The 23,839-nt window shown below is 43.4% G+C and overlaps 1 protein-coding gene and 1 pseudogene across 1 annotated transcript; both read left to right on the top strand.

Annotated features, from left to right (window-relative positions):
* Nucleotides 1–10,525: 10,525 nt before the first annotated feature.
* Nucleotides 10,526–11,464, top strand: LOC142010722 (taste receptor type 2 member 7-like). Its single transcript, XM_074989138.1, has one exon. The coding sequence runs from the start codon at nucleotides 10,526–10,528 to the stop codon at nucleotides 11,462–11,464; it is 939 nt and encodes a 312-aa protein (XP_074845239.1).
* Nucleotides 11,465–12,431: 967 nt separating this feature from the next.
* LOC142010720 (taste receptor type 2 member 2-like) lies at nucleotides 12,432–19,149 on the top strand (annotated as a pseudogene).
* The last annotated feature ends 4,690 nt before the right edge of the window (nucleotides 19,150–23,839 follow it).

Here is a 23,839-nt window from a genome sequence, read left to right as displayed (position 1 = left end):
TGCTAGCATTAAACATTAAAAAGGTAGTAGAGCAGTGTTTAAACTAAGAGATGGGGGAAAGCTGATTGGTGAGGAGAAGCACGTGGATCGGATGGAGACTTCTCTTAGATGAGACTCCATTGATAGAGATTCTCTAAAACTCAGTCAGAAAGAGAAGAAGGGAGATAATAGAGTATGGGCCAGATCAGATGAAAAAAAATCACATGTAAAAGAGTCCAATACGTCAGGGAAGGGCAGGCATATGAATAGTGGTAGTTTTTAAAAGTACTTTTACACAAATGCTGGAAGTCTGTCTAATAAGATGGGTGAACTAGAGTACCTCATATCAAAGCAGGAGATTGACATGATAGGCATCACGGAAACCTGGTGGAATAAGGACAATCAGTGGGACACTATCATATAAAATATGATATAAAATATATCGGAAGGACAGAATGGGTCGAGCAGGTGGCGGAGTGGTACTCTATGTGAAAGATAATATAGAATCAAATAAAATGAAAATCCTAAATGAATCAAAATGTTCCATAGAATCACTATGGATAGCAATTCCTTCCTCTGACGGGAATATAGCACTAGGGATATATTATCGACCACCTGACCAGGACAGTGATAGTGATGCTGAAATGCTAAGGGAGATTAGAGAGGCTATCAAAATTAAAAACTCACTAATAATGGTGGATTTCAATTATCCCCATATTGACTGGGTACATGTCACCTCAGGAAGGGATTCTGAGAGAAAATTTCTTGATGCCTTAAATGACTGCTTCTTGGAGCAGCTGGTACAGGAACCCACAAGGGGAGAGGCAATTCTTGATTTAGTACTGAGTGGAACACAGGATCTGGTCCAAGAGGTAACTATTACAGGACCGCTTGGAAATAGCGACCATAACATAATAACATTTAATATTCCTGTGTTGGGAAGAACACTGCAACAGTCCAACACTCTGGTATTTAATTTCAAAAAGGGGAATTACACAAAAATGAGGAGGTTAGTTAAGCAGAAATTAAAAGGCAGAGTAACTAGAGTAAAATCCCTGCAAGGTGCATGGAAACTTTTCAAAGATACCATATTAGAGGCCCAACTTAAATGTATACCCCAAATTAAAAAACACAGTAAGAGACCTAAAAAAGAGCCACCATGGCTTAACAACCATGTAAAAGAGGCAGTGAGAGATAAAAAGGCATCTTTTAAAAAGTAGAAGTCAAATCCTAGTGATCAAAATAGAAAGGAACATAAACACTCCCAAATTAAATGTAAAAATATAATAAGAAAAGCCAAAAAAACATTTTGAGGAACAGTTAGCCATAAATTCAAAAAACAATAGTAAAATGTTTTTTAAGTACATTAGAAGCAGGAAGCCTGCTACAAAAGCAGTGGGGCCCCTGGACAATAGAGACATAAAAGGAGCAATCAAGGAAGATAATGCCATTGCAGAAAAACTAAATGATTTCTTTGCTTCAGTTTTCACGGCTGAGGATGTTAGAGAGATTCCCAAATCTGAGCTGTCCTTTATGGGTGACAAATCTGAGGAACTGTCCCAGATTGAAATATCATTAGAGGAGGTTTTGGAACTAATTGATAGGCTAAACAGTCACAAGTCTCTGGGACCGAATGGTACTCACCCAAGGGTTCTGAAAGAACTCAAATGTGAAATTGCAGAACTATTAACGGTGGTTTGTAACCTATCCTTTAAATCAGCTTCGGTACCCAATGATTGGAAGACAGCTAATATAACACCAATATTTAAAAAGGACTCTAAAGGAGACCCTAGAAATTATAGACTGGTAAGTCTAACATCAGTACCGGACAAATTAGTAGAAACAACAGTAAAGAATAAAATTGTCAGACATGTAGAGGAACATGATTTGTTAAGCAAAAGTCAACATGGTTTTTGTGAAGGGAAGTCGTGTCTTACTAATCTATTAGAGTTCTTTGAAGGGGTTAACAAGCATGTGGACGGGGGGATCCAGCAGACATAGTATACTTAAATTTCCAGAAAGCCTTTGACACGGTCCCTCACCAAAGGCTCTTAGGTAAATTAGGTGGTCATGGGATAGGAGGAAAGATCCTTTCCTGGATTGGGAACTGGTTAAAAGACAGGAAACAAAGGGTAGGAATAAATGGTAAATTTTCATAATGGAAGGGGGTAACTAATGGCGTTCCCCAAGGGTCAGTCCTGGGACCAATCTAGTTCAACTTATTCATCAATGATCTAGAGAAAGGGGTAAGCAGTGAGGTGGCAAAGTTTGCAGATGACACCAAACTGTTCAGGACAGTCAAAACCAAAGCAGATTGTGAAGAACTTCAAAAAGATCTCAGCAAACTGAGTGATTGGGCAGCAAAATGGCAAATGAAATTTAATGTGGGTAAGTGTAAGGTGATGCACATTGGGAAAAATAACCCTAATTATACATACAATATGATGGGGGCAAATTTAGCTACAACAGATCAGGAAAGGGATCTTGGAATTACAGTGGATAGTTCTCTGAAAACATCCATGCAGTGTGCAGCGGCAGTCAGTAAATCAAATAGGGTGTTGGGAATAATTAAAAAAGGGATAGAAAATAAGACAAAGAATATCTTACTTCCCCCATATAAAACTATGGTATGCCCACATCTTGAGTATTGAGTGCAGCTGCGGTCTCCTCACCTCAAAAAAGATATATTGGCATAAGAAAAGGTTCAGAAAAGGGCAACTAAAATGATTAAGGATTTGGAACGGGTCCCATATGAGGAGAGGCTAGAGAGACTGGGACTTTTCAGTCTGGAAAAGAGGAGACTGAGGAATGATATGATAGAGGTATATAAAATCAAGAATGGTGTGGGGAAAGTGAATACAGAAAAGTTATTTACTTGTTCCCATAAGATAAGAACTAGAGGACACCAAATGAAATTAATGGGTAGCAGGTTCAAAACTAATAAAAGAAAGTTTTTCTCCACACAGCGCACAGTCAACCTGTGGAACTCCTTACCAGAGGACGCTGTGAAGGCCAGGACTCTAACAGAGTTTAAAAAAGGGCTCGATAAATATTTGGAGGTTAGGTCCCTAGATGCCTATTAGCAAAGGGTAAGGTATGGTGCCTAGCCTTTTGTCGAAGGCGGGAGATGGATGGCAGGAGACAAAGCACTTGATCGTTTTCTTCGGTTCACCTCCTCTGGGGCACCAGGCATTGGCTACTGTCAGCAGACAGGATACTGGGATAAATGGACCTTTGTTCCGACACAGTATGGCCATTCTTATGTTCTTATGTTACAGGATGAGGTCCAACTGACTCAGTAGTAGTTCTGAAGAAAAGGACCTGGGAGTTGTAGTGGATGAGAAGCTGGACATGAGTCAACAGTGTGCCATTGTAGCCACGAAGGCTAATGACTTATTGGCTACGTCTACACGTGCAGCCAACATCGAAATAGGCTATTTCGATGAATAACGTCTACACGTCCTCCAGGGCCGGCAACGTCGATGTTCAACTTCGACGTTGTTCAGCCCAACATCGAAATAGGCGCAGCGAGGGAACGTCTACACATCAAAGTAGCACACATCGAAATAGGGATGCCAGGCACAGCTGCAGACAGGGTCACAGGGCGGACTCAACAGCAAGACGCTCCCTTAAAGGGCCCCTCCCAGACACAGTTGCACTAAACAACACAAGATCCACAGAGCTGACAACTGGTTGCAGACCCTGTCCCTGCAGCATAGATCCCCAGCTGCCGCAGAAGCAGCCAGAAGCCCTGGGCTAAGGGCTGCTGCCCACGGTGACCATAGAGCCCCGCAGGGGCTGGAGAGAGAGCATCTCTCAACCCCCCAGCTGATGGCCGCCATGGAGGACCCAGCAATTTCGATGTTGCGGGACGCGGATCGTCTACATGGTCCCTACTTCGATGTTGAACATCGAAGTAGGGAGCTATTCCTATCTCCTCATGAGGTTAGCGACTTCGACGTCTCGCCGCCTAACGTTGAAGTTAACTTCGAAATAGCGCCAGACGCGTGTAGACGCGACGGGCGCTATTTCGAAGTTGGTGCCGCTACTTCGAAGTAGCGTGCACGTGTAGACGCAGCTATTAGGTTGCATCAAGAGGAGCACTGCCAGTAGATCCAGAGAAGTGATTATTCCTCTTTATTCGTCTTTGGTGAGGCTGCATCTGGCGTACTGTGTCCAGTTCTGGGGCCCCAATTATAGGAAGGATGTGGATACACTGGAAAGGGTCCAGGGGAGGGCAACCAAAATAATTAGTGGGCTGGAGCACATGACCTATGAAGAAAGGTTGAGGGAATTGGGACTGTTTAGTCTGCAGAAGAGAAGACTGAGGTGGGACTTGATAACAGCATTCAACTTAATGAAAGGAGGTTGCAAAGAGGCTGGAAGGAGGCTGTTCACAGTGGTCACACATGGCAGAACACAGAACAATAGTCTCAAGTTGCATTTGAGAAGGTCCAGGTTGAAAGTTAGGAAAACTTTTTCACTAGGATGGTGGTGAAGCATTGGAACGGTCTACGCAGGGAAATAGTGGAGTCTCCATCCCTGGAGATGTTTTAAGTCTTGCCTTGACAAAGTCCTGGCTGAGCTGATCTTATGGGTTTGCTCCTGCCTAGGGCAGGGGGGCTGACCTTGATGGCTTTTTTAGGTCTCTTCCAGCTCTTTTGTTCTATGATTCTCAGTGTCTCATGACCACAGCTATGCTTGACCTTATTTCAGCCTTGCTCCAGTCACTTTCCAGTCCCCGTTCCAGACCCTCTTCCCATCTGATCCTTCACTCTGTGTTTAACTTATGATTCTACTTTACCCTATGGCTCTGATGCTTGGCTTCTTTCCTTCTAATACTGACCCTTGGATCATTCATGGACTCTGCTCACTCTGGACCCAGCTCTCACTGGTGGGACAAATACATTTTAACCAGTAGACATGATTGCCCACAGCCTAGTCAGCTACAGTTTGAGTATCCCTGTAGAGAGGCTAGGAGCCCACCTCACCAGCATGGACCCACTCTGGTCAAAATTTTCCTGGTGGAGCTGGTGGGTCACTGTACAGAATTCGTATGTGCAGATGTTCACACTTCAGGTACAGACTGTAGTCCTACAACTTCAGATGGCTTCATCAGCTCTCTGACCTCCCAGGGGGCAAAGGTCCTTCTCTGAGGTAAGTTTAGTGATAACCATGGTGAGTTCTAAGGTTTTCTAAACCAATGAAGGCCCCTTTGGCTACACTTTCAATCATTCCCACAGAATGCGCCCAAATTGGCATCATCATTAGTGTGCTCACTGTGGAATCGTTGACCTGGGATGACCTCCTTCTAAATAGTCCTGGGCCAGTTGGCACTGTTCATTCAGACAATGTTGATTATCTTCAGCAACCCCACTGCTCCCAAACTGCTGAAGGTACACTGCAAATGCTACTGGAAAAAGGGATTGCTCATCTGTGCAGTGTGCTGCAGAATTCTGTCATCTCTCTGCTCAGACTGAGTGGAACGACATACTGAATGATGATATGAAGAATGAACTGGTTCTGGTCAAGTCATTTCCTGTCTCAGTGACCTGACCTATGTATCAGAACTCACAGTTGCCTTATTGAGCAGTGTCAGAATCTGACCCACACATTGCCCCTTGAGCCCCAGCAATACTCCTGCCTGTGACCCCTCAAGAGCACACCTAAGGCCAGGCTCTAGAACCCATGCACATTGACCAGACCTGTCTACCCTGTCTGAGGCTGAGAATCACAGATGCCCAATGCTGGTATTGTGGGGGCAGCACACGCTTTGCCTTGAGATGCCTTGCAAATTTCAAACCAGTGGCATGGTCTGCGTCACTCCATGTAAGGATGTTTGTATTGGACAACTTCCCTTCTCCCTCCAGGAACACCTGCCCTCCATGCACCTCTGTTGGGATGACAGCAATCATGAGTCTATGACTGATGCAACTCTGAGTACCATTACAGGTCTTATTCCTGATGAGCTCAACACTGTACCTGAAAGCTCTGATCAACTCAGGGGCTGCAGGTAATGTATGTATCCAAGGTCCAGAGGATCCCTTCTGTCATAAAAATTCTGTGGATTTAGTAGTGACGATTGAGGAATCTCTCCTAGCGATGGGGCCAATCATCTACCAGATCATTACCACATACAGGCATCAGGATACCATTCAGTCTGATTTAATTCAGGCTCCCTACTTTCTAGTTATTCTGGAAAAGCCTTGCCTCGTTGCCCTGGAGTTCTGCATTCATTGGCAAAAAGGGATAGCACAAGTTTGCTGTTAGCACTGCCAACCATTCTGCTGTTCTGAAGCCAAAGGGAGAACCTGGAAAACTATGTCACAATTTTGGGAATTCCTGCTGTGAGGGAATGGTCCCACAGCTGTTGTGTCCCACCTGCCACAATGTTAATGGCTAGTAAATATTTCACAAAGGAAAAGGCAACCCACTGACTCCGCAACACGTGTGACTTCTCAATCACTCTACAGCCAGGCATCAGAATCACCCTTACTATAGCCAGAGCTCCAAGCCTTTCATATCTATCTACAGGAGAATCTGCCAGAAGGGAGAATCTGAATCTAACAATGCAGCTATCCAACTGGGGCTCCATTGTCTTTGCTAAAACAAATAAATAAGAGATAGTCCCTGATCCCGCAATAAGACATAGACAGTAGAACTACGGGTGAAGGGAATGCTGCAGAAGCCCCCCTGAATTCTAGTGATTTTCTTCATAGACAGCATTTATAATTTGGTTCAATGTCACACAACACCTCTACTATTAAAACAAATGACCAAAAATTTTCAGCATCCCTGCAACAGAGTGACTGTTTGGAATCATTGCCTACTTTCTCACAATCATGAGTGCCTAGACCAGGAATAGGCAACCATGATTAGTGAGTGGGCCATGTGAGTGGCCCTCCTTCAACTCAGTGGGCCACAGCAATCCACAGACACTGGGGTGCTACCTGTGGCCCTGCAATACCCATCTATCATCCTCCCCCATGCAGCTGTCATGCACTAGAGCACCTGATCCTCCACTTATCAGCTCCTCCTGCTCCCTGCTAGCCCTTTCAAAGGAGCCATAAATCAACCAATTCATGCTCCACCCCACTTCTCCCACTCCTTGTTGAAGTGCAGCACATTTCTTTTGGCCCAATCCTCCAATTTATCCAGGTCACTCTGGATCCAATCTCTACCATCCAATGTATCTACCTCTCCTCCTAGCTTAGTGTCAGCTGAGGGTACAAACATGCTGAGGGTGCAATCCAGTCCCTTATCCAGGTCATTAATAAAGATGTCGAACAACACTGACCTCAGAACTGAGTCTTGGGGCACTCCACTTGAAACCAACCACCATCTAGATATTGATATTATATTTCCCTGGAATACATTGCCTCACCACATGGTTGGCGGGTGCTCTGACTTCCTCCCTCCACTCAGCAGGCACTCTCCTGGCCTTCTCCCTTCCCATCATGCTGCTGGCTTGATTGGGAGCCACTGAGAAGCACTTTCCCTCTGCAATGTGACTGGAAAACAGTCCCTCTGCATTTCTTTTCATTTTCCCCACCTCGCCGTCCATGTAGCTGGAATCAAACCCTTCACCCTCGCCATACAGCTGCCAGGCTCTGCAGACCCTGCTCCCAGACATTGACCAGCTTCCTCTGTTTTGCACGCTCCACTCCTCCATCCCTAGTTAGGAGAACAATAGCTTACCATGTCCACAATTAAATGGTCTGGGTAAGTGATGGCTGATGTGATGCAGAGTTTGATTCCTTGTCATTCTTAAGAAGCCAAAAGCAGCCTTGCAAAATAAAAAAAAACAGAGACCCATTCATTCTATGGGTAAGCACATTGTGTGAATTGTATCTCAGTTTTGACCTTCACCTTCCAGCAGGCATTCTCAGCATGGGATACAGGCTAAGGAAATATAAAAAGTCCAAGAAGGGCCTTATCCTGCAGCACCTGGAGCAGGCTGAAAGAGCATCCACTGCCAGCCTGAGGGACACAGCACAGTGGTGGCAAACTGTCCTGGAGTTCAGGAGAGAGTAATCGGTGCACCTGAGAGAGGATGCAGCACAGCTCATCATGGTTGTGACAGACCAAACTGAAGTCCTGTGGTCCATGCTGGAGATGCAGAGGGACTCCCTGGGCAGCATTCGAGGATTCATGCTTGCACTAGTGCTGTGTCAGAGAAAATGGCATGATCTCCTATTCCTTCTTTGCATGGTTAGTGGGTGCTCTGAATTCTGGGAGTGTGCTTTGTATTCTGGGATAGTGACATCAAACATCCACAAGCAACTAGGCAATTTTTTCCCCCACAATGGCTACATGTACACGTGCCCCAAACTTCGAAATGGCCACGCAAATGGCCATTTCGAAGTTTACTAATGAAGCACTGAAATGCATATTCAGCGCTTCATTAGCATGCGGGAGGCAGCAGCGCTTCGAAATTGACGCGGCTTGCTGCCGTGCGTCTCGTCCAGATGGGGCTCCTTTTCGAAAGGACCCCGCCTACTTTGAAGTCCCCTTATTCCCATCAGCTTGTGGGAATAAGGGGACTTCGAAGTAGGTGGGATCCTTTCGAAAAGGAGCCCTGTCTGGACGAGACGTGCGGCTGCAAGCAGCATCAATTTCGAAGCGCCGCTGCCGCCCGCATGGTAATGAACCGCTGAATATGCATTTCAGCGCTTCATTAGTAAACTTCAAAATGGCCATTTGCATGGCCATTTCGAAGTTTGGGGCATGTGTAGACACGGCCAACCAGTAGTATAAAACCTCCAGAATGCAACAGGGCCAAGGCACTGAGGGATAGGTAGCCACAAAGATCAAGCAGTTGAGCTTAGGTAAAGCAATGAAGATGTGGTAAGTCAACACAGAGAAAAGGTAGGTCAATTTTCTGGAACATTTGTGGAAAATTAACTTTGATTTTATAAGTTCAAGGTTAAAAAGTTGAATTTATTAAAAGTCTGTTTTATTTCATAGTGTAGATGTAGCCTTTGAGAGTCCCCACTGCAGCACAAATGAGAAGAGATGGAGAAGGAGAAAATGGTGGCAAATACTGCCTCACGCCTCTCCAAGAGTTACCAACAGCTGCCCCTTCTGCGATAAGACCTGCAGTTCCAGAATTGGGCTGGTCACCCATCAATGGACTCACAAATAGGACGGTGACATGAAGACATCTTACTCCTTATTTGGTGACTGCTGAGAAAGAGACAAGGACTACCTATTCTACTTTTCTTCCCACAAAGGCATTAGACTTTCTCTTAAAAGAGCAGGTCATGAATGATGACTGTAGTCTGTGCTTTTCCCTCAGGATCAAAGATTGTACGACACATGGGGGAAAGAAAATATGCCAAGACGGGAGTGTTTGGGTGAATTATCCAGTGTGGTCTTTCAGCATATGAGCCAACATTAAAACTCGAAGGTTCAAGATCAGTTGCATAATTCTTCTTTGCCATTTTCCTTACATTCTGTTTAGTGTATTGACCTCCATTTTACCATAATCTATCTACCCCTATGTTCAACACACAGAGGCCATTTCTACACATGCCACCTTCTCTGAAAGTGGCATGCTCATAAACAGTCCAAAATATGCTAATGAGGGGAATCCTCAGGGGAATCCTCCTTCTGCGGGCCCCTTCTTCCTGAAAATTTTTTGGGAAGAAGGGCCTCCGGAAGAAGGACTTCCTTCCAGAAGACCCCCGGGGGCCGCGCTTCTACACTTTGTTTTGGAGTCCTGAAGAACGTCTTCCGGACTCCCAATCACGTGACCTTATGCTAATGCGGTGTGGGGAATTTGCATCCATGCCTCATTAGCATATTTCGGGCCATTTATTAGCTTGCCACTTTCCAGGAAAGTGGCATGTGTAGAAACGGTCACACTGAGTAAGATATCGTAAATGCTGATGGAGATTATTCTGATGGAGATGGTATAATTTTATTACAAGAATGGTGACAAATTATGTTGATTGCAAACCAAATAAATGAACCAGAGTAGGATTTCCCAAAATGTGAGAGTAAAGTAAGTGCCTTTTCTGCACATTTGTCTGAATACTTTGTCATAGCTATCTAAATGTACCTCCCAATTTCCATTGAGCACTGCAATGTATATATAAGATTGTTTCTTTTGCTGGAGGCTAATTTAAAACTCATTTTTTTATCTCATGCTTATTTTAGAAAACACATAGCATATTCAAATAAGTTTTTAGGTTTTAAATTTATTAAAATAATAATTTGATTAGTCACTAATAGCATATTCTGGAAAGGGACATGCAAATACCTTTTTCCATACACTATACATTTACTAATGGAATAGACACTAGATTTGAATCTTCATGAAAAGTCCTAACTATATATGAACGACAGGTGAAACTCAGTTTTCATTCTGCTTTTGAACCTGTATTAAAAAGAATAATTTTGTAAGTCCCTGAGCCAGATGTGAGCAGTTTTCTAAACCAAGTCTTCTTAACTCATGTCTTCTAAATCCCGTCTTCTGGAAAGTCATGAGAAGTGAACAAAAAACTAAGAATTAAGGATGAAAAATTCTTTAGCACCTGGCATTATGTTTTATCTGATCACAACAGTAATCCAATTTTCAGCGGGCGTTCTCACAAACGGGTTTATTGTTGGCTTGAATTGTATTGATTGGGCCAAAAGTAGGACTGTGACTCCCTTTGATATGATCCTAACCAGTCTGGCTTTCTCCAGAATTTGCCTACAATTGCTTTTGACATTACTCAATTTCCTATATAAGTTACAACAAAATTTCTTGGAATCACTTCAAATACAACAGTCTCTTCAAGCCGTCTGGATCTTCACAAATCAAGTGAATGTCTGTTTTGCAAGCTGCCTTGCTCTGTACTATTGTGGGAAGATTGCCACTTTCAAGCAATCTGTCTTCAAATGGTTAAAACTGAGACTCTCCATTCTGGTGCCCTGGATGCTTTTGGGCTCTCTGATGTACTCCATGGTTATCACAGTCTGTTTTATATTGCTTAAAAATTCCTATACCTATTGGATATCCTCTGACAATTCCACAGATAGTCTATCAAACAATAGAACAATGCCACAGTACAAAAAAGATTCTTTGGAGTTCACTCTTCTGATGCACAGCATAGGGTCTATTTTTCCCCTTAGCATATTTATTGCTTCGTCTGTTTTGTTAACCCTGTCCCTTTGGAGACACATCGGGAAAATGAACCTGAATTCAGATCTTAATCCAAGTTTTAGGAATCCCAGCACAGACGCCCACGTGCGTGCACTTAAGTCTGTGATGTCATTTTTCATCCTTTACATTATTTATTGTGTGGCTTCAACATTATCATTAGGAAAAGTACCATATTTCAGAGATGAACGGAAGATTATGGTGAGTATTTTTATGTGTTCTGCCTACCCTTTCCTACATTCCATAATCTTGGTTCTGGGCAATCCCAAATTAAAACTTGCCTTATCAAGGATTCTGCATCCTATCAATTCCTGTTTCAGAAATGGTACTTCATAACATGTATTCCTATTCTTTGAATCCAAAATGGAAGACATTGGGAAAACAAATATGGCCCTTGTATTTTTCAGCCTTAAACAAAAGACTTTTACCAAATTCTCCAACTTGTGTATGAGACAGTATCTGTCTATGCTGACCCCTGCAGATTTGTCGAGAAAATTATTATTCCTCAGTAGAACTTTCAACAACAAACTCACACAGACATTGCTAACTGAAAAATGATTAGACTACATTGAATTGTATCCAACATGCTGGAGCTTTGTAATATGACTGTGATAATACACTGAGGCACAGTAAAGAGAACACTGACATAAAAATTTGAAAGCACGTGGAAGCAAAGGTGTATTCTCTGCCATGTTATCAATGACATTTGAGGCATAGTACTCCTCTACCCTCTAGACAGGTCATCCAGAGGAAGAAGAGATTAAAATCTCTAACCAATTGATTGTTGTAGTCTGATGGATCAAGAGCTGTTAGAGAGCGAGAGATCCAATATGTCTAAACTATGAGCTCAAAATACACGTTTCATAAGTCTGGTGCCGGATAAGGACAATCCTGTGTATCAAAGATTACAGAAATAAAGTAGTGAGAATTATTTTATATAAGTGCTATGATAATTAAACCTACCCATTTATCTGATATGCAAACTTGTCTGTAAAGTTCACAAATTTTCATAATGATCTGTTCTTTAAAATTGTTTAAGAGACGATAGAAAAAAGAGACACAGTGAAATGTATTAGTGATTCATTTCAAGGATATTGTTAAAATTGTGATGAGTGTACCAGAAAATATCATTGAAATAAAATTGGTGAGCAGGAAATTAGGTCTAATGGTGGACAAAATAATGAGATATGAACTATTCTGCTCAAAACTCCCAACTGGGCTGCTTAAAAAGCAAACATTTCTGGGAAAATATAGTAGAAGTGGCAATTGTCTGACAACAACCATTGCATCAAGCTTCATCATCATGGTTTCCTTCCTCACCGTCATCTGGGATATCGATCTTCTCCTAATCCTGAGAGATATTCTGACCAAATCAATCCAGACAGAGGACTCAGATGGCATGGTTACTTTAGTCAGCTTCCAGAAAGCTGAATTCTGAATACCACTTCCGAAGTGCCACTTTTTTTATCTTCCTCTATCTTCCAACATCCTGAGTCCCTTTCCTTCTCTACGTTATTTCTTTTATTTCCTTTCTTTCTTTTTACCTTCTGTTTCATATGAATCTTGTTTAACTGACCAAGACTATATTTTGCCACACTGATGTAAATCTGTCACTGAAAAGAGGCAGCTAAAAGCAGTGCCCTGAACACCCAGTGCTAGTGAAAATTTTCCAGGTCTGGGATGGTTGATGAGATTAGGCCTGCCAACCAGGAGTTTTGGTGATGAGAAGGAAGGGGGCATTTGCCTCGAGGCCCGGGTAGATTTGAATCTTTATAAAAAGTCCTGGCTATATATGAGCAACAGATGAAACTCAATTTTCATTCTGCTTTTGAACCTGCATTAAAAGGAATAATTTTGTATATTGTGAACGAGACATGAACAGTTTCCTAAACCAAGTCTTCTGAGCTATTGTTTTCTTAACCAAGCCTTCTAGAAAGTCATTAGAAGTGAACAACAAGCTAAGAATTAAGGAGGAAATATTATTTAGCTCCTGATATTATATTTTATTTGATTATATCAGCAATGGAATTTTCAGCAGTTCTTGCAAATGGATCTATTGTTGGCTTGAATTGCATTGACTTGGTCAAAAACAGAACACTGATTCCCTATGATGTGATCCCAACCAGCTTGACTTTCTCCAGATTTTGCTTACAATTGCTTGTGACATAAGGAAGTTTCCTATATTGGTTACATCCAAATTTCTATGTTCCATTCCAAAGAAAACAGTCTTTTGAAGCCATCTACATAAACCAAGTGAATGTCTGTTTTGCAAGCTGCCTTTCACTGTGCTAAGGTGTGAAGATTGCCACTTTCAAGCAATCTGTCTTCAGATGGTTAAAACTGAGACTCTCCATTCTGGTACCCTGGCTACTTTTGGGCTCTGTGATGTATTCCATGGTTATCACAGTCTTTTGTATACTGTTTAACTATTCCTATACCAATTGGATATCCTCTGACAATTCCATAGATAGTCTTTCACACAATGGAATGATGTCACACTACAAAAATATTCTATGGAGCTTAATTTTCTAATGCACAGCATTGGATCTATTTTGCTCCTTAGCATATTTATTGGTTCTTCTCTTTTGTTAATCCTGTCCCTTTGGAGGTACATTGGTAAAATGAACCTGAATTCAGATCTTAATCCAACTTTCCAACTTAATCCAACCGCAGATGCCCATGTATGTGCACTTAAATCTGTGATGTCATTTCTCATCCTTTACATTTTTTATTCTGCAGCTTCAACATTATCATTAGGCGACCTACCCTATTTCAGTGACAAGAGGAAGATTATGGTGTGTAGTCTTGTAGCTTCTCCCTGTCCTTTCCTACACACCATTATCTTGATTCTGGGCAACCCCAAATTAAAACTCACCTCATAGAGGATTCTGCATTCTACTAATTCCTGTTTCAGAGAGGCTACTTCATAATATCTTTTCCTATTCTTGAGGATCCAGAATGTTCACTACCTTTCCACAAAAACTGGAAAGTTTTCTATTTTCCCCTTTTCCATGTTGTCCACTCTACTATCCATTTGCAAACTTTCTTATTGATATAGTACAGGAAAACTGAGAATTTCAAATATTATTTTCACATTTCACACCAATTGCCACTCAAACATTTCCAGCAGTGCAGTCCTTTTAAGGACAGATTGTTCGGTTTATCAGATATTTAGTGTGAAGATATGGTTAAGGAAAACAGGATGAGATCACTAAATGAGAAGAAGTGCAAAGTGTAATCCATGCAAGGATTGATCTGTGCCAGGTTTGTGGGAGAAAGGATAATCATAGGACAGTGTATTGGGATTTAATGTTATAAGCCAGTCAGTTACCTCTTTCTGTTTCCCTGCAACTTGAACAGTTATATTGGTGATTAGAGTTATTAGAATGACTATAGTTTCCTTCTGTTATTAAGTAACTGTGTCATGATCAAGTACTTACATCTCTAAGTACACACCTCTGAATATTTACATCTCTACAGATGTGAGGATGCAACTAGCAATTTTCAGGACAAAATTAAACTACATTCAGAGAAAGAAACTTAATCCAGTCCTTTGAAATTCATCCTGACAAACTAAAATTCTAGGCTTGAACCATATATTTTTCCATGTAACATAGCCATAAAGTAAAATATATTGATCATCTATTAGTTACCTCTAACTAATGAATTTATTGATAATTTAGCAAGAAACTTGTACATAAAGCAAAACTAGTTAGGTTTGATAATACTGTGATGCATTATAGTTAAGGGGATGTAAATGTGCATTTATAGCATGGAAAGAATCATTCATGATCATCATCTGGAAAAATATTTTCATGGAAGATGTAAATAATAACAATATTTTTTTTGCCGAGTCTGTGGTTAAGATGTTTGCAAGTAGGGCAGTTTGCTGGAGAGACTGTAATAATTGGTCAAACTGGAAAAAGGAGAATCCCCTTTTGAAAGGGAACCAGAGTTGGCAGAGAGCCCTGGAATGACTTCAGGCAAAGAACATTACAGATTGTTGAAAAATGATGAGGCAGAGTTAAGGAAAGACTGACACAAAAGTTGAAAAGAAGTGGAAAAGAAGTTATGTTCTCTGCCACGCTATCAATGATATTTGTAGCAAAATTCTCCTCTAGACAGGTCATCTAGAGGAAGAAGAGTTGAAAAACTCTGACCAGGTTTCTATGACAGCCTGAAAGATTGACTGCTGCTAGGGAGAGATAGAGATATCAAATGTCATAAACTATGAACTCAAAATGTGTGTTTCATCAATCTGGTGCCTGATAGAACAACCTTGTGTATCAAAGATTACAGAAATAAAGTAGCAAGACTTATTTTATATAGGCTCCTTCTGTCAACAAAACTTTCAGCTGTAGACACAGCCTGTGGTTTTGAGCTCTAAAAGTAACTAATTTTCCCCTTGTACAGAGTGCCATTCCAGAGTCTTGACAGCAAAGAAACATGATCAGCCTCAGAGACTGACAGTGAAGGGTGGCGCACCTACAAACTTAGAACCACCAATGAGATGTCTTCTTTCTGTTCGCTGCCATCTGGGAGGAGCATGCTGCTCCATCCTCAGCAGGGAGCTGCTGCTGTAGATCAGAGAGAACTGCCCCTCTCCACACAAGCAGCTCCCTTTGCACCAGCTATGAGTGCCTGGGCAAGGCTCTTTAAGAAGCTGAGGTACCATGCTGCCAAACACCTCAGAGAGAACCTTGCTCATGACCCCCCAAAATGGAAGATGACTATAAGTTATAAGGGGCTTGATTAAGGTCATGCATTGTGAGTATGAGTCTGCTAGGAAGGAGGAGGAGGGAATGGTGAATGGTGACCCAGACAATGCTCTGTGGCATCAGAGCAGTAATGGAATAACTCCAATTAACATCACATTGCCTGCCCTTTAGATTTCTGGTCTTCTGCTTTCTGACTGCCTGACAAGAACCAGAAGAAGGGGTGAACAGAAAACTTTTTACATGAATCTCCTCCATCTATTTTGACCACTATTCCAAAACACTGTTAAGGTTCTGTCTGGAGGCAAAGGATCAGTGCACTTTGTTTTTCCAGGACCGAGTCATTAAGCTCCGTTTGCTTTTTCAGATTGTCTGATGACCCTTTCTTTCCCTCAAAAATGGAAGATCTACCTATTCTATTTTTAATGCCTGAAAAAAGCAGGTGACAAATGTTGACTGTGGTTTTCTGTCAGGATCAAGGAATGTATTGCTTATGGGGGAAAAAATAGGGAAAGACAGAAGAAGTTTCTGTGTGACCAATCCATTGTGGTGTTTCAGCAAATGGACAGAGATTAAAACTCCAAGATTCAAGGCCAGTTGCATACTTTGTCATTTTGTTTACATCCTCTTTGTTGTATTGATCTTCCTTTTACCACAATCTGTCTATACCTAACTCCAGCTAACATACCAAGGCCGTGTCTACACTACAAATATAACTTCAAACTTGCTTACTTAAAAGTAACAGACTTCGAAGTTCAGCACTCTATTCCCGGGAATGGAGTAAATACTTTGAAGTTGGGCTCCCTTATTTTGAAGTTAACTTCGAAGTAAGGAAATAAATGTTTAGACTTTCTGCTGGCTACTTCGAAGTAGTGCCAAACTTCTAAGTTAACTTTGAAGTTAGTTCCTAGAGTAGATGCACCCCAAGTGAAATATCCTGAGTGTTTATGGAAACGTTATTATTTTATTACAAGAACGGTGATAAATTATATCGATTGCAAAACAAATAAATAAACAAAGGCAGAAATTCAGAAGATGTGAGATTAAAATAACACTCTGTAGTGAGGTGTCATAGCCTAACCCAACCCAGAGGCAGATGAAGCCTCCCAGAGGCCTTGTTTGGAGGGCGTAGAGCATCTGTTTCCCGCATTCTTCTGATTGGCTTTTGTGTGTAGCCACACTATGTTGACAGAAGTTTTGTTGGGAAGTCTCTTCCAGGAATGACTTCTGTCAACTGATTGCTGTAGTGTAACCATAGCCATAGACAATAAAAATGATTGGTATTTGTGAGCAAAACAGAGGAATCATGAGGTTTAAATCAATAATTTTGTTGAAGTGTTAAAGTTCTATTGACCAGAGAAGCCTATTGAAATTTCTGCAGATGCTTCACAGTATGGGTTAGATTCAATGATTTTACAGAAGAAAGAGAATTGTCTGCAAACAGAGGCATATGCATCCAAATCAAAGACTGAAGCAGAAATCAGATAAACAAAGACTGAAAAGTAGATTTTCAGAATATTATTTGCCCATAAGGAATTCAACTGGGATTTCTATGTCCAGATAGTGGAAGTGGAAATAGATCACAAGCCCCTGATATTGTTATTAAGCCCACCGCTAAATGACCATATTTTAAGGTTTCAAAACATTATGGTAAAACTGCAAAAATATGACGGGGTTGTGACCTACATGCTAGCCTATGTAAATCTGATTATAAAGCTAATTCTGGTAGCTAATAGGAAACTGCAACAAATGAGATGGGAAAAACAGAAAGATGAAAAACTGGGGATCTTTTAAGAAGTGATCATTAAAGTTTGGCCTAAAGAAATAAGTAGTTTCTGTCCAAGTGTAAAAAACTACTGGAACTGCAGACATGAAGTAATTGTGATAGATTGGATAATTGTCAGGGACAGTTAGGTTGTAATTCCCATGAGCCTCCAAAAAGAAATGCTAGAGACAATCCACAAGGGTCACATGGGAATTGAGAAATGTAATCAATGAGCATGAGAGGTGCTGTGTTGGCTCTTGATCAATCAGAACACCACTAATATGGAAGGAAACTGATTTTTCTGTTTGAATTACAAGTCATGTTAATAGGCAGAGCCCCTGAGCTCTCACCCAGTTCTACAAAGGCTATATGAGATGGTAAAAACTGGAAATGAAATTTCCCTGGGAATGAAAGGATTCCTTAATAGCTACAGATTATTATTCCTGGTAGTCAGAAATTTGCATAGTGCAGTGTAGTAATCATAAATGTATGATAAGCAGCATGCAGGGAATCCTCTCTTGACAGGGAGCTCCACACAAAACCTTTAGCTATTTCTACACTAGAGAGGCATTGACAAAACTCATGTAGCACCCACACTACAAATGTGTTGTCTACCGTAAACCAACAGAATGCGGCTTTTTTGTCAACAGACTTCTGCCTCTCTCCCATGAGGCAGAACACCTTTGTCAACAGATTCTATCGACAGAAAACACATCTGGATGCTCCAGGGGGAACATTTGTTGACAGAACAGTCCTCCATAGTGCCAGCCAGCTGGCCCTGGGAGATGCCTGTCAACTGTAATCACAGCTCTATGTTCTCTGCCTCCAGCCATTCTTAAAGGTGCAGGGAGCCCCAGAAACCCCATGGCAGGAAGCTGAGAGCATGGAAGCAGCAGAGCTACAATCTGCTCCCTGCAATGCCCTCACAGCTGCTCCCTCCAAACTATCCTCCGTCAATGGCTGTAAGCCAGCCAACCCACCACCCCCTAGAGCACTCCAGGAAGCTGCAGGAAGGATCACAGGAGGCCCCCTGCCAAACACCAAATAAGAGGCCCTGTCATAGACCATCCCAGAAATCAAAGACCTGATCAGCCTCTGGCCCGAGGAGGAGATACTATTGGATCCCTCCTTGTAGAGCCAAAACACTTTGGTAGAAGCCCGCCTGGCCACCAGCCCCACAGACCAGGGCCACCCCACCGAGACAATGAAGCCAGCCTGGGTGAAGGTCAAAGAACTGAGACGGGGTACATCTGGGCTGGGGGCACATGCCAGAGGTCGAGGCAAGACCGGCCACTTTCCCCTACTTTGATGAGCTTCACTAGCTCCTTATGGGCAAGGATTGTTCCCCCTCCCTGACCACAGCTGTGGAAAAAGGTGAGGAGGAAGCCCCACCACTAGCACCGCTGGAGCTGGAGCTAGAGCCAGAGGAGGAGCAGACCAGGACCCTACTGGAGCTGGAGCCAGAGCTGGAGCTGGACTCAGACCCTGAGTCAAGTGACAGCATGCTGGTGATTGTCCTGGATTCAGCCCCCTCCAGCTAGGCCACATCCAGGGTATTCCCTGGACCTGTTCGAGGCACCCTCTGGTAAGTGCCCCTTGCATCACACATCTTAGGGAATGGGGGGTTGAACATAGACAGGGTGTGCAGCAAGGCTCACCAAGCCAGCTTGGGTGGGACCTCACGCTGTGGCTCCAGCATGTGCAACCATGTACAAGGAAGCATGTCCCTCCCAGACCCAGCGGGCAGCCCCCAGGTATGGGCACCAGCCTGCTGCCAGCCTCATGGGAGGCTGGAGGAGCCCCAGGACCTGGGAGGAGGGGCCACCATCCCCTGCCATGGCTGTAAGGAAGCCAGAAACATGAGCACCCACCTGATCCAAGACATACCACCAAGATATGTGGCAGGTGGGCATGCTTGCAGGAAAGAGTCATCACTCACTCCCAGGGACAGTGCTGAGAGCCACACATGTGGGGAGGCTGGTCCCAGGGAGGGCCAGGCTGCACCCAGCTCATCTGCCACCCATGAGGGTTGTGCTCAGTGGATGGACACCCCCACCCTCATCCACTAGCCCAGGGAGCGGGAGTGGGAAAGGGACAGATCCGTCAGCCTGGACCCCAAGGCACTGTGGGGTCCCTGTGCAGCAAGGCCCACCGTGCAGGGTGCACATGCTTATACTCCTGGGACACCCCCATCCCTCGGCCCAGGGGTTATGTTCAAAGTGGCTCAAAGTAGGAGGGGCTCAGGGCCTCAGGGGCTGTGTTGTTGAAGTGACCCACCATCTCTCCTCTTCCTTATGGCAGTACCTTCCAAGGGCGAGGCCAACTCCACCTCTCTGCCAGGGCCAGTCAGACCCACCCCGAGACTGGAGCCAGGAAGCCCAGGAGCAGCATGAGAGTGAGTTGGAACCTCATCTATGGTGGGGCCAATGCTGCAGCAAGAGGGGCTGTTGCTGGCCTGACGAGGACGTCCTGTGGAGCTACACAACCAACCTCATCAGGCAGTCTGACCTCCTGGAATGGCAGATGTGGGCCAAACTTGTGTGGAGCATGTGGGAATGGAAGTGGCAGATGTGGGCCTGGGACTCATTTAGGTCCCAGTTTGACACCACCACCACCATCTGGCAGGCCTTGTTGGCCCTGGCACCTGTTGCTACCGCCCCCACCCTTGCTGCTATCCCCCCACCCCGGCTGCCATTGATCCGCCCTCCCTGCCTTCTGCACCCCAGTGCCATGCCCCCATGCATGCTGTAGCTCATGCAGTGGGTGATGGCCAGGGCCAGTGCCCCTGCTCCCTGGGCCTCCCCTGCTCTCCTTGCTGTACCCAACTCAGCCATAGCCCCTGACCTCCCCACCTCCCTGTGCTCCTGGCTCCAACCCCGCCCTAACAGGGACCCAAAACCTGTGGCAGGAGGAGATCCCGAGCCTGACTCCACTAGATGTCCCACTTCCCTGCCCCCTTCCATCCATCTTCCTTCCCCCAAGCTCTTCAAGCACCCCCTTCAAGAGGGCACCCCCCAGCAGCAGGTCTGTGTGAGATCGGGATGTCACAGTCCCCTAGGAAAGGGGTTCTCTCTCCCCCTTGCTCCCCTGTTCCCCCCCTCCAAGGGTTCCTCTTGAGCAGAAGCTCCCCTCCTCCCACTACATCATATCTGTGGCCTGAGAGTGCCTTACCTGCATGAGGACAGCCTCGACAGTGGACTTGCCCACACTGAACTGATTCTCGACGGAGCGGTAGCTATCTGTGGTGGGGGGGACACTGTTTTGGGGTGTTGAGAGCTGTATGGTACATTACCTAGGGTTCTGATATGTCATTGTTCTATTTGTCTAAGTCGTGCTTCACCACTTACTTGTTCCACCAGTGCTCAGTGTGTGCAAATAAGTTCTCTATATGCCGTCATATGTGCAGACATAGATACAGAGTCTTGGCCAAGCAGTTGCTGCCCATTCACCCTTATTGTCTTCTAGTTTCTCACCTCAGCAAAAAGCCACATAAATTTGCAGGCATCCAGAAGTGGCATCTTCCCTGCATAATGTCCTAGCTGCTGTTATCTTAGCTCCCTTGAAGTCCTTCATTGCAAGTGCTTTCTTTTTCTACTTGCTGTTCTGTATGAATGGCCCTTTTGCTCTAACTCAGTTCAGTCAGGCAGAATGATGTCAAGCACTAGGAATATACAACAGTCATGCAAAATACTGGTACCCCTCTTGCTCACAGATGGATTAGAATGGCTCCCAAAGAAATTATCTATATTCTGCAAAAATGAATGAGAAAATGAAAAAAAACCAACCCGTTTAAGGAGAGCAGCAATCGTTGGCTACGTCTACACGTGCCCCAAACTTCATTTTGAAGTTTACTAATGAAGCGCTGAAATGCATATTCAGCGCTTCATTAGCATGCGGGCGGCAGCCGCGCTTCGAAATTGACGCGCCTTGCCGCCGCGCGGCACGTCCAGACGGGGCTCCTTTTTGAAAGGACACCACCTACTTCGAAGTCCCCTTATTCCCATGAGCTCATTCCCATGGGAACAAGGGGACTTCGAAGTAGGTGGCGTCCTTTCGAAAAGGAGCCCCATCTGGACGCGCTGCGCGGCGGCAAGGCGCGTCAATTTCGAAGCGCGGCTGCTGCCCGCATGCTAATGAAGCGCTGAATATGCATTTCAGCGCTTCATTAGTAAACTTCGAAATGGCCATTTGCATGGCCATTTCGAAGTTTGGGGCACGTGTAGACACGGCTGTTATGTGTGATATTAATAGGTAAAAAGAAAAAATCTGGAACTACTGCATCCACAAACACTGAAAATATTTTACCAAAACTACAGTTGAATGAAAGATTTCAACTTATTAAACTCAGTCTTTGAAGAGTCTGAAACAGTAGGGAGCTTTGCTTAGAACATAGGCAAGCAAAAAAAAAAAAGAGAAAAATGAAAAAAACGGGTAAAGCAAATGATAAGCTGAGTTGCATTCATTAGAATCTATTTTTCTTGGGCTTCTAAAGAAAGTTTATACACTCACATTAGAAATATGAGTTGATAGTATTTTTAGCCTATTATAGAAACTAGATTTATTTCGGACATGTTGTCAGGACTCCAAGTTTCACTGTGAATTTTCACTCTCAGTTCACTCTCTATATAAGAACTCTCATGAATACATATTTCAACAGAATGAAAGGCTGAACTATCAAATATCTATTTTAGGTAATATTCTCAAGCTTTGAAGAGTTCAAAAAGCAAGACCCTCCTTAATGTCTATTTTACAGTGTCCTAAAAATGTGCTCTGTAAAAGCGAGACCTTGCAACAACTAAAAATAATAAGTAAACCAAGAGAAAGGATTAGTATTATATTAATCAAGTCAACGGTATCACAGGTTGGATGCACGTACATTTCAGATGGCTTATTAAATGTATAATTTTTGATAAATTTTGAAAATTAATTTTGTAGACCACTAAGAAGAAGTGAACTTTTAGAAGAGATTTGAATGCAGAGCCTACTAGCTTATGAAACAGTATCTCACCAGAGATGTCATGCGTAGAGGCAGCATGGAAAAAAAGTTTTAACATTTGTGTTTGCTTAAGCACTTAATCTGTCCTTTTGTATTGGCAGAAAAACAGAAAGTATGAGTTACAAGAACCAGTGTTTCAAAATGGAGAAGGGCCAGATGAGCAGAAAGGAAAGAAGGATATTTGCATGGGTGCTGCATAGACCATCTGTTGTTAGAGAGTAGCCTTTTGTTCTTCCTCTTCCACCTAAGGCCCCACCCCACTCTGCCCTGCTCCTCACCAGCCCATTGTCCCACCAGAGCAGCCCTGAACCCTGCAGTGGCCTACCAGCATCAAAAATAGCCCTGAGTCATGCCCAGCCCATGAGCACACAGAGTAGCCTGGGCTAACCCAACAGTGCCCAGATCACCAGTGCCTAGAGCATTCCAGAAAAGCTATGATCTTTGACCTCTTGGCCAGGTCAGGGTTCTGAATCCCGATTGCCCAGAGGAGCGCTAAGTTCAGCCATAAATGACACTCAGAATTGTGGCAGAGAATATCAGCAGAAATTGGGGGAAGCGTAATCTTCTCCCAGCCTCCATTACCAACCACACTTGGATAATTGTCTGTTCTGGTTGTATTTCTAGCTCTGTTATCTGCTCCTGATATTAAGGCACCATTAATGAACCTGCTAAACTTGTCACGGAAAATGGAAATCAGACAGTGTTGGCTCCATTTATTCATGCCTGAGTTATCTCAGAGGTTAATAGCAGGCAATTGCTCTTTTCTTTCATGTGGGATTCTGCAGGATTTCTATTTATCAAACTCCTGTTCTTTGTACATGCAGGGCTGATCAGATGGATTGGAAGGAGGATACAAGTTATGGCCTGAATTTTTGTTTACACTGATGTCCCAGTCCACCATTTAATCAGTGTAATGGGAACTTAAGGTGGGTGTAAATGTGACATATGAGACTATCATTGCAATACTGAGTACTACTATATGTTGCATAGATTAGTGCCATACAAAATTGCTATGAACTGTTCAGCATTCTATGGGGGGAAAAAACAGAATTCTCTTAGTCCTGCTCCTAGTGTTCAGATTTCCACATTTCAAAAACACTGTCCTAGTGAACACCTTGGTTGTTAGACTCCCCGTAAAGCCATTATGAAAGTCGCACTTCAAATTAATGAGACTCACTTGTATAGGTACTGTGTAGTTGGGGTTTGAATGAACATGGAAATTTAAGGGACCCATA

The sequence above is a fragment of the Carettochelys insculpta genome, chromosome 3, assembly GCF_033958435.1.
Source record: "Carettochelys insculpta isolate YL-2023 chromosome 3, ASM3395843v1, whole genome shotgun sequence".
Lineage (NCBI taxonomy): Eukaryota > Metazoa > Chordata > Testudines > Carettochelyidae > Carettochelys > Carettochelys insculpta.
This window is presented reverse-complemented; position numbering and strand designations above follow the sequence as displayed.